The sequence below is a fragment of the Anser anser genome, assembly GCF_964211835.1.
Source record: "Anser anser genome assembly, chromosome: 9".
NCBI classification, from domain to species: Eukaryota; Metazoa; Chordata; class Aves; order Anseriformes; family Anatidae; genus Anser; species Anser anser.
In genome coordinates, this window is record NC_139729.1 from 19,182,082 (window position 1) to 19,192,778 (window position 10,697).

At 67.5% G+C, this 10,697-nt stretch overlaps 2 protein-coding genes across 4 annotated transcripts; both read left to right on the forward strand.

Moving 5' to 3' along the window:
- Positions 1–64: 64 nt before the first annotated feature.
- On the forward strand, positions 65–6,982 carry PRSS56 (serine protease 56). 3 transcript variants are annotated; one of them, XM_083848296.1, is made up of 16 exons: positions 65–205; positions 541–702; positions 1,262–1,459; positions 2,149–2,199; positions 2,478–2,667; positions 2,774–2,882; positions 2,968–3,127; positions 3,320–3,462; positions 3,585–3,744; positions 3,853–4,041; positions 4,145–4,306; positions 4,419–4,482; positions 4,706–4,868; positions 4,975–5,122; positions 5,217–5,318; positions 5,473–6,982. In XM_083848296.1, the coding sequence occupies exons 1-16, from the start codon at positions 184–186 to the stop codon at positions 5,853–5,855; spliced, it is 2,406 nt and encodes an 801-aa protein (XP_083704422.1). In that variant the 5' UTR covers positions 65–183; the 3' UTR covers positions 5,856–6,982. The 3 variants fall into 3 exon arrangements, 2 of the variants coding, with proteins under 2 accessions (XP_083704422.1, XP_083704423.1); XR_014588037.1 differs by lacking the exons at positions 5,217–5,318; positions 5,473–6,982 and having other exon boundaries at positions 2,968–3,462; positions 3,585–4,482; positions 4,978–5,111; XM_083848297.1 differs by lacking the exons at positions 65–205; positions 541–702; positions 1,262–1,459; positions 2,478–2,667; positions 2,774–2,882 and having other exon boundaries at positions 1,827–2,199; positions 2,968–3,744; positions 4,145–4,482.
- Positions 6,200–10,494, forward strand: CHRND (cholinergic receptor nicotinic delta subunit; the record flags this gene model as incomplete). Its single annotated transcript, XM_083848298.1, has 12 exons — positions 6,200–6,746; positions 7,465–7,610; positions 7,740–7,784; positions 7,993–8,102; positions 8,223–8,378; positions 8,538–8,653; positions 8,774–8,974; positions 9,264–9,375; positions 9,491–9,605; positions 9,735–9,936; positions 10,044–10,156; positions 10,242–10,494. 12 exons carry the CDS (start codon positions 6,200–6,202, stop codon positions 10,422–10,424), a joined length of 2,046 nt encoding a protein of 681 aa, XP_083704424.1. The 3' UTR covers positions 10,425–10,494.
- Positions 10,495–10,697: the final 203 nt, after the last annotated feature.

Sequence of the window (10,697 nt, forward strand, 5' to 3'; positions counted from 1 at the left end):
CTCCCCCCCCCTTTTTTATCCCCCAAATTCCCCCCCCCCAAAAAAAAACGTTGCCCGGCCAGGATGGAGCGAGGAGGGAAGAGGCCGCGGGGTGCTGGCCTCGGGGTCTGCCTGGCCCCCCCCGTGCTGCTGCTGCTCCTGCAGCTGGCCGGGGGGGCCCCCCTGGGCCAGGGGCTGTACCCCATGCCAGCCGGCGTCCTGCAAGGTGAGTGCATGGGGACATCCTTAGGGGGGGGGCTTTGGGATGCTTAACGGGGGGCTGGAGGACATGGGATTTGCTTTTTTGGGGCGGGGGGGGGGGCACCAGGATGGGTCCCTTGTCCTGTGCCAGCCCCGGGGGCAGCCACGTGGGGACACGGGGGGGGGCACACGCACGGGCACACCTGCCCGCGCTCACACCCCGCCGTGCGCCCTCGTTTGTGCCCGTGCCCAGCCTGACACCAGCATGGAGATACCAGGGCAGGGGGCCTGGGTGGGCTGGGGACGGTGTGGGGGGGGGGTCCCGGGGGGGGGTCTGAGCGCCCTGATGTGCCCCGGCAGCGCTGTCGAGCCGGGGGACGCTGGTGCTGGAGGCGGCGCTGAGGAGCGCGCTGCTGGCGCTGGAGCGGGCCCAGGCGGAGCAGCAGCGGCAGCGGGGGGCCTGCGGGCTCTGCGCCCCCTGCCTCTTCCCCCCCTGCGCCAACACCACCCGCCGCTGCCCACGTGAGTCCCGGCCCCCGCGGCCCTACCCAAAAACTGCCCCATCCCCTAGAGACCCTACCCAAACACTGCCCCATGCGTCCCCTAGAGACCCCAAACACCCCAAGACCCTACCCACCCCTAGCCCATATCCCACCCAAACCATATCCCCCCCACAGGTGTTCACCCCCATGGGCTTCCCCAGAGCAGTGCCCAGCCTCCCCCAAAAAATCCATGTCAGCTGGAGACCCTACAAAAACACCACCCTACCCAAACAGTTCCCCATCCTCTTGAGATCCTACCCAACCTGAAGCCCTACCCCAAATACTGCTTGATAAGAGCAAAATCCCTCCCAAAACATACCCCGGCGCCCAGGAGACCCTACCAAAACATACCCCAGCACCAAGGAGACCCTACCAAAACATACCCCAGCACCAAGGAGACCCTAGCAAAACAAGCCAATGCAGCCCCTCCCCCCCCCCCCCCCCATTCCCTCTTCCTACCGGCCCTGGGGTGACCCAGGTGGAAGCGGCCAGGGTGCAGGGACGATGTAGGGACACCCACAGCCCCGCTGTCCCCGCAGCCCCCGCCGTGCCCCCCGGTGTCCCCCCCGGCTGCCAGGCCCTGCTGGACGCCCAGGCGCTGCCCGAGCTGCCCCGGCGCAACTGGGCGCTGAGCCAGGCGTGTGCCCCCTACCAGCTCCTGTGCCCCCCCCGGGGGGCTCAGCCCCGCTGCGCCCTGCTCAGCGCCCAGCGCTGCCTCCGCCGCCTCCAGGAGTGCCGTGAGTGGGGACCCCCTCCCGGAGAGAGGAGACCCTACAATAACAAACGGGGCATCAGCTGGGAGTGCCTGGAGGGGATATGGGGTGTGGGTGCTGGGGTGGGATGGGGTGGGGGGGGATTTGGGGAGGGAAGGGTTGGGGTCAGAGGATGGAGCATGGTGATGGGGGTTCTCTGGTGGGATGGGAAGGTTGGGGGGTAGGAAAACGGGGGGGAAGGAGGATCTGGGGTGAGATGTGGAGATTTGGGGGATGGAGGCATTGGGAGCGATGGGGAACTTGGGATGGGGCAGCGAGGGGTGGTGGAGGAGCTGGGGTGGGGGCACTGGGACACTGGGGGGGATCTGGAGGGGGATGGAGTATTGGGGGGGGTCACAGAGGGATCGAGGTGGGATGGGGAGATATGGGGTGGAAGAGAGAGATTGAGGACACAGGCACGTTGAGGGGTGGAGAATCTGGGGTGGGACAGGGATTTCTGGGGCAACGGGGCACTGGGGCGGATGGGGAGATCGGGGACACAGTCACTGGAGGTGACGAGGACACCTGGGGCGGGACAGCGGTGTTTGTTTGGGATGCAGCGCTGCTGTGGGGCACTGGGAGGGACTGGGGCAAACTGGGGACAGCGGGGACACGGTGCTGACACCAGGGTGGGGGGAGATGTCCCCACATACCGTGACAACCTGTCCCCACAGGGCTGGCAGCCGCCACCCCAAGTGATGCACCAGCAGAGGCGGCGATGCCAGGTGAGCCGGGGTGGCCCCCCCCAAACCCCCAGCCCCATCCCCGGCTGCCCGCTGTGCCGGGGGGGCAGAGGTTAGCGTCGGCAGCTGCCGGGCCGCGGGGTGCCCCCGGCCCTCCGCCCGCTCGCCTCCGTGAGCACGATGAGGCTTGACAGCACGCCCGCTGCAGCCTGACCCCCCCGGGGGCCGCCCGCCGCCCCCTCCTCGGCCACGTCGGTGACCGTGGAGGACAGGGGGACGTCGGCGGGACCCCCACCACTCACCCCAGCTTTGTCCGCCAGGGAGCTGCGGGAACCGTGCGGGCCCCCCCGTCAATGCCACGGCCCCCCGAGGACGGATCATGGGGGGCAGCGTGGCCCCCCCGGGGGCCTGGCCCTGGCTGGTGTCGGTGCGGCTGCACGGGGAGCTGATGTGCGGAGGGGTGCTGGTGGGGCACGCCTGGGTCCTCACTGCTGCCCACTGCTTCGCCGGGTACACAGGGGCACAGGGACGTGGTGTCCCTGCAGAAGGGGGCATGGAGTGGCACTGATGTTGCCCCCCCCCCCCAAATCACTGCCCCTTTCCCCTCCCCGGCCAGGACCCAGAACGAGCTGGCGTGGACGGTGGTGGTGGGCGACCACGAGCTGGGCAAGCAGGACCCGGGTGAGCGTGCAGTGCCCGTCAGGCGCATCGTGCCTCACCCCAAGGTCGGTGGAGGTGGAGGCGGGCACCCCCAAACCAGTCCTCCACACCCCAGGATCCCACCCACCCTCCCACCCTTTTTCCTTCCAGTTCAACCCCAAGACGTTCCACGGGGACCTGGCGCTGCTGGAGCTGGCGGTGCCGCTGGCCCCGTCAGCCACCGTCAGCCCCGTGTGCCTGCCCAGTGGCCCCGCGGAGCCCAGCCCCGGCACCCCCTGCTACATCGCGGGCTGGGGGTCCCTCTATGAAGGTAGGTGCCACCCGGCACCCACGGGGTCAGCGGGCTGTCCCCCTTGGCAGAGAGGTTGGGTGCTGCACTTGGGTGCCACCCCCTCCCCAGTGCCCGGCGCCGAGCCAAGGGTGCAAAAGAGGGGAGCGTGCGGGTACCCCAAAAGAGGGGGCCAGGCAGAGGGGACCCCAAAACGGGTGCCTTGCTTGGCAGAGGGGCCGTCGGCCGAGGTGGTGATGGAGGCACAGGTGCCCCTGCTCAGCCAGGAGACGTGCCGGGGCGCCCTGGGCAGGGAGCTGCTCACCAGCACCATGTTCTGTGCCGGGTACCTGTCCGGGGGCATCGACTCCTGCCAGGTAATTCCCCTCCCAGCACGGCAACCCCCTGGGCACGGGGTGAGCACACGGCGCTGGCACGGCACGGCCAGGCTCCCGGCACGCTCGGTGCTCCCCACTGATGTACGGGCATCCCCCTGCAGGGCGACTCGGGGGGCCCGCTGGTGTGCCAGGACCCCTCCTCGCGCCACTTTGTCCTCTACGGCATCACCTCGTGGGGCGACGGGTGCGGTGAGAGGGGCAAACCCGGCGTCTACACCCGCGTTGCTGCCTTCGCGGACTGGCTCAGCCTCCAGATGGACTGTGAGTGTCCAAGGGGCACGGGATGGCAGTGGGAAAGGGTGCCACGGGGATCCCCCAAGGTGATGGGTGGGGGCTCAGCAGCTTATGGCAGCGCCGGTGTCCTCGCAGCCGCCCCTGGCAGCCGGGAACCGAGCTGCTTCGAGCTGCTGGCCCTGTCGCAGCTGCCCCCCGAGCAGCAGCCCCCCGAGCGCACCCGCCTCTGCTCCTTCTACGCGGGGTCCTGCCGGGCAGCCCTGGGCCAGGCCGCCTGCGCCCGCCTTGCTGAGGAGACCTGCCGTGCCCGGGCGAGGCGATGCGGTGAGACAACGCCAGGGCACGGGGGCTGTGTCTGGCTGGGGACAGGGGGGGCATGCCGTGCCGGCACGGTGCCAGGGACGTGGTTCTCTTGCTGCACCCCCAGAGCTGCACTCCTACGCCCAGACGCTGGTGGGTCTCCTGCGCCGGGCCGGGGACTTCATCCGGAACCAGGTCGACTTCTCCTTCCTCACCCGCGCCCTGCCCCAGCTCCTGGGCAAGATCTATGGGCACTTCTTCCCCACCCGTGCCCGCAGGGATGCTCCAGGTACCCGCCCAGGCTGTGCCACCCCAAGGCCCTGTGGGGACACGCCACCCTTGTGCTGGTGGCTCGGGCACCCCTACGCCTTGTCCGTCCTGTCCCCTTCTTGTCCCCACAGACGTGGCTGTGGCAGGGGACCAGCCTAGCCCCAAGGCAGAGGGACCCCGGAGACCCCCCACCAGGTAAGGGGGGACACAAGGGCTTGGTGGGCCATGGGGGCTGTAGATTTTGTGGAGGTGGGCAAGATACCCATAGGCGCTGATATGGCTTTCTGGGGACAGCTCAAGGCAGTGGGGTCCTGCTCTTCCCATAACCAGGTCCCACCAGGGGGGCACAGGAGGTGGCAGTGCCCAAGGGACGGCTGCCACCGGGTGCCTGCCTGAGCTGTCCCCGCTGTGCTTGCAGGCAGGGGGCCGGAAAGCCACCCCCCTTTGCAGGGCTCTTTGGGGCTGTGGGGCCCCGGCTGCAGGACTGGGTGCAGGCGCTGAGGGCCATGGACTGGGGCAGCCCCCCGGCACCCACCCCAGATGGGCAGCAGCTCCCCGGGGAGACGTGGCTCTTCTTGCAGGTATTTGGAGAGGGATGGGATGGGGGGAACCCCCTGCCCCTCTGGTGACAGTGCCAGCAGGGACCAAACCCCACTGCCTGCCCTGTCCCCCTTCCCTTCCCTGCAGCAGGGCGAGGAGGAGGTGGAGGAGCTGGTGGGACAGGGCAGAGCCTTCCTGGCCCAGCTCCGGGCAGAGCTGGACCTCGACACCCCCCTGGAAGCCACGCAGCAGAGGCAGGCACCCGGAGAGCCATCGGGGATCCCTACACCAAACCGTGAGCCCTTGGGGGGGAGCTGGGGCTGATTTCCACCCAGCTTTGTGCCCAGGCAGTGGCCACCGGCGGCGTCCCCAACGGGGTTTTCACGCAGGGTTGGTGCCGAGGGAGAAGCGTGAGCTGGTGCCCACACAGCCTGGGCTGGAGGAGGAGGAGGAAGAAGAGGAAGAAGAGGAGGAGGCAGATGTGGGCAGAGGTAAGCACCCCACAGCCTCCAGGTGCTGCGGGATGCCACAGGGACACCGGAGATGGCAAACCCAGCCTCAGCTTTGCACCCTGGGGCTGGTGGCGGCGCAGTGCCCCCACCTGCTCCCCGAACCCATCTCCATCTCTCTCCTGTCCCCCCCCAGGGGCCGCAGCCTGCCCTGGCCTCAACGCCTCGGCGCTGCGGGTGGGCGCGCTGCAGGAGCTGTACGCATGGGTGCTGCGGGTGCCGGAGCCGGACCTGGCCATGACCTTCCAGGAGGTGCGTGCGTGCGGCAGCCACCCCCGGCACCTCACTGTCCCCAGCTTGCCAGCAACGTGTCCCCCCGCTCTGGGGCTGACGGTGTTTTCCTCCCCTGGCAGATCCTGGTGGACCTGGGCTCCAAAAACGCCAAGGGGCTGTACCGGGCGCAGGTGCGGGCCACAGTGGGCGGCCGCCCCACGGCTTTCGCTGGCCTCGTGGGGCTGGAGAGCGACTCGCTGGCCCGCAGCATGCCTGGCCTCGTCGCTTTGGCTCTCGAGGCTTTGAAAACCTAGGGGTGCTGGCCGGGGATGGGGTCTGTCACGTCTTTCAACTCCCCCCCCCACCAGCTCAGGCTCTCCCACTCCTTTGTCCCCCATTGTGCATCAGTTTCCCTCCTCCCACCAACCTCCTGGGGTGATGGGGGGCACCTGGAGCATCTCAGCTGGGGTCCTCAGCCCTCCTCTCCCTGGCACCCCCAACTTAGCAAGACCCCCGCACACCCTATATTCCCCACAGGCACCTGGACTGTTATTTATCTGTACAGAGAAAGATTTATTTTTCAATAAAGAAGGGCTCTATTTTCCAGTAGATTTTTTTTTACCCTCCCCATCACCTCACACCCCCAAGCAATGCCCCCCTCTTCAGGTCCTGCCCCCATTACCAGGGGGAGGACCCCAGCACGGTCAGGAACCCCTGCCCACCTCAGCACCCTTTTCCCCAGAGCGCAGCACCGGTGCCCACCCCAGCTGCCACCCCACACGAAACCCCCCTCCCAGGGGATATGCCCCCGGTGGGTGCCAACACCTCCAGCTTGTGGGGCAACATGCTTGCTGCCCTCAAGCAGCATCCCTGGGGCCGCCAAGCCGTGGGGAAGGGACTGCTCCTCCCAGCGCCGGGGTGACGAGGTGGCACCGTGGGGTGGCGAGGCCAGCTGTGCCTGCCCGTCTCCCTTCTCCGAGCACGGGGGTGCCGGAAACAAGGGGGCCGCGGCGGGTATCCGGTGCCGGCAGCCTTCCCCCTCGGCACCTGGCACCGTCCATCCTGGTGGCCGGACATCCGCCGGGCCGGGCCAGGCGGGGAGGTGGCGAGGAGCTGGCACCGCGCGAAAGCACCGCGGGCACCGCATGGGGGACCTGCCGCTGTGGCTGGCCCTGCTTGGGGCGCTGGGGGTGTCGGGTGAGCGGGGCCATGGGTCTGGGGGATTGGGGTGCAGGGGGTTCCTGGGCCCCCACGATGGGGTTGGGGTTGGGGGGTGATGGTGGCAGGGTCCAAGCTGGGTATGTGTGTCCCCACGGCTGCGTTTTGGGCACCACCCGGCAGGGACCTGTCACTGAGCATCCCCTGTGCCTCCCTACCCGGAGCTGTGTCCTCACCGTGTGTGTGTCCATCTGTCTGTGCGCACTGTGTCACTGTGCCTGTGTCCCTGCATGTGTGCAGGTGTCTGTGGGTGTGTGTGCACGCTGCTGCTGCCTCCGTGCACGTGTCTGTGTGTGCCTGTCTGTGTGCACAGCAGCTCTGCATCCCTGAACATGTCCCTACACATCCTGGTCCGTGTCCGTGTGTCCATGTGTGCATCCATCTACATGTGCTCGGTGCTGCTGCGTCTGCACCGGTACCTTGTGCATGTGCTGGGTCTGTGTCCAGGTGTCTGTATGTCCCTGTGTCCATGTGTGTCCATGCGTCCCCACGTGTGCACCACCCCTGCACATCCTGTGCCCATGCACCACACCTGGGTGCCCCCTTCAGTGCCCCCGCATGTCACCGATGTGCAGCGTCCTGGCCAGCTCCTGTCCCCTCCATCCTTGCCCTGCCCTGCCCTTGCTGGGCATCCCTGCTGGGGGAGGCCCAGCAACCCCCAGCCCCCTATGGCTCTGCCTGACCCCGCGCCCCCCAGGCGGGCTCTGCGTTAACCAGGAGGAGCGGCTCATCCACTACCTCTTCGAGGAGAGGGGCTACAACAAGGATCTGCGCCCCGTCGTCTCCACCGACCAGGTCGTGGACGTCTACCTGGCCCTCACCCTCTCCAACCTCATCTCGTTGGTGAGCCCTGGCAGGCAGCACCCGCCACCGTGCCAGGGGGCTGGCTGCACCCCAAAAAGGCTGGTTTGGGTTGGGGGGGGGGTCCTGGGGATAGTTGTGGCATCTCCGTGCCCCCCACTGTCGTTGCAGAAAGAGGTGGACGAGACGCTCACCACCAATGTGTGGCTCGAACAAGTGAGTAGGGACAGGAGGGGAAAGGGGACAGGGACCTGGCACTGTCAACCTCCTGCCCAGACCCCTCTGTCATCCCAGCAGTGTCCCCACGCAGTGCTATGGCCACTGTCCCCGTGCTGTCACCCTGGGTGTCACAGCATCAGCGGTGCCCTGGGCCATGGGGTGGCCTGGTGTGGTGAGGGGGTGACCCGGGGTTGTCCCCCACCAGGGCTGGACCGATTACCGCCTACAGTGGAACAAATCCGAGTTTGGGGACATTGAGGTGCTCCGCCTGCGGCCAGAAATGCTGTGGCTGCCTGAGATAGTCCTAGAGAACAAGTGAGCCGTGCCTCAATTTCCCCTCCCCAACCTCCCCGGGCGAGCAGCCTCGGCCAGAGCCGTCCCGGGTGCCCAGGGCTCTCCCTCACCCTGCTGCCACCTCTCTTTTCCCCCACGCAGCAACGACGGGCTCTTCGAGGTCGCCTACTACTGCAACGTGCTGGTCTACAACACCGGCTACGTCTACTGGCTGCCGCCCGCCATCTTCCGCAGCGCCTGCCCCATCAACGTCGACTTCTTCCCCTTCGACTGGCAGAACTGCACCCTCAAGTTCAGGTGCCAGGGGCTGGAGGGTGGGCAAGCAGCTGGGTCCCCAACCCCGTGGTGTCCACTGCCGATGGGGTGCAGCATGGGGGGGACTCAGGACTCCCCGGATGTAGGATGGAGAAGGTGGGTGCAGCCCCTCACCGCCTGTCCCCCCCCCCCCCCCCCCAGCTCGCTGGCGTACAACGCCCAGGAGATCAGCATGCACCTGAAGGAGGAGAGCGACCCGGAGACGGAAAAGTATTACCGGGTGGAGTGGATCATCATCGACCCCGAAGGCTTCACAGGTAGCGCTGGTGCTCTCTGCCGTGTCCCGTGGCAGCCGGGAACACCCCGTATGGGGCTGGGGGCACCCTGGTACCCGGGTGCTGCTGGAGGTGGTGAGAATGGCCCACGTGTCCCAACAGAGAACGGCGAGTGGGAAATCATCCACCGCCCGGCCCGCAAGAACATCCACCCCAGCTACCCCCCCGAGAGCAGCGAGCACCAGGACATCACCTTCTACCTCATCATCAAGCGCAAGCCGCTCTTCTACGTCATCAACATCGTCACGCCCTGCGTCCTCATCGCCTTCATGGCCATCCTCGTCTTCTACCTGCCGGCTGACAGTGAGTGGCCCCGGGGCTCCTGCACCGGGGGCGTGGGAACACCCCATGTCCCATACCTGCCTTAGGCCATGGGGGCACCCCAATGCCCAGCATGGGGACATCCTGGCACCAGGACATCCCGGTGTAGGACCCTGCCATCCCAGCCAGGCACCCTTGAGCAGGGTGTAGGATAACCCAAGTGGGACCTTGTGCTACTCATACAACAGAAAACCCCATATGGGGCCCTTTCTGGTGGGACACTGGGAGAGGGACCTGCGGCAGGGTCGCCCCGAGCTCACCTGCTCTCCAGGTGGTGAGAAGATGACCCTGGTGATCTCGGTGCTCCTGGCCCAGTCTGTCTTCCTCCTGCTCGTCTCCCAGCGCCTGCCTGAGACCTCCCACGCCATCCCCCTCATCGGCAAGTGAGTCCTGGGCACCGCAGGGCACAGCGAAGGCATCTCGGGGTCCCCAGGGTGGCCCTGCACGTCCCCATCCCCTGTGGCAATGCCAGCCCCAGGTCTGTGCCCCCCACCCCAGGTACCTGCTTTTCATCATGCTGCTGGTGACGGCCGTGGTGGTGATCTGCGTCGTGGTCCTCAACTTCCATTTCCGCACCCCCAGCACCCACATCATGTCCGACTGGGTCAGAGAGGTGAGGGGCGCAGGGCACGGGGGGGCGCAGGGGCGGCACCGTGCGTCACGGCCCCGGGGTGTCCCATCTGGGCCACGTGCGCCCAGCCTGGGGACAGAAAGTGGGGACACCGTGACGTCCCGTGCCCAGGTGTTCCTGGAGAGCCTGCCCCGCTTGCTGCGCATGTCGCAGCCGGCGGGGAGCGTGGCGGGCGCCCCGTGCATCCGGCGCTGCAGCTCGGCCGGCTACATCGCCAAGGCGGAGGAGTACTACAGCGTCAAGTCCCGCAGCGAGCTCATGTTCGAGAAGCAGTCGGAGCGGCACGGGCTCGCCAGCCGCGTCACCCCTGCTCGTGAGCCTCAGCCCCTCTCTGCGGGGACAGGGGGGGACATGGGAAGGGTGGCTGTCCCCTCTGGGGCAGCCCACCGGAGCCCAGCTCAGGGCTCTCCTGCCCCCCAGGCTTGGCACCAGCGGGCACGAGCGAGGAGCAGCTCTACGAGCACCTGAAACCCGCCGTTGATGGTGCCAACTTCATCGTCAAGCACATGCGGGAGAAAAACAGCTACAACGAGGTGGGGGCCACGGGCACGGCGGGGTGGAGGGGGGCTCCCCATGCCCACCGTGCCCCCGCTGCCCTGCTCCTGGCTCCCTCCCCAGGAGAAGGACAACTGGAACCGCGTGGCCCGGACCCTGGACCGCCTCTGCCTGTTCCTCGTCACCCCGACGCTGGTGGTGGGCACGCTCTGGATCTTCCTCATGGGCATCTACAACCACCCGCCGCCGCTGCCCTTCTCCGGAGACCCCTACGACTACCGGGAGGAGAACAAGCGCTACATCTAGGGTGGCCGGGAGGAGGGGTCCTCCCTGCTCACCCCGCTGTGGCTCGGGGAAATAAAGCTGGGTGCTTCTCGCCACGGGGTGCAGCTCTCGGCGTCCCACCCTAAGTGCCGAGCACTGGGTGTGTGATGGGAGGGGGTGATGCCCACCCAGGGGATGGGTGCTGCTGGGTGTTCTGGTGCTGGGCTACGGCTACAGGGGGCCAAGACCCCCAGCCAGACCCCCAGAGGTCTTCCCCATCCTGCAACGCGTGGCTGGGGCCCAGGGGATGTCCTC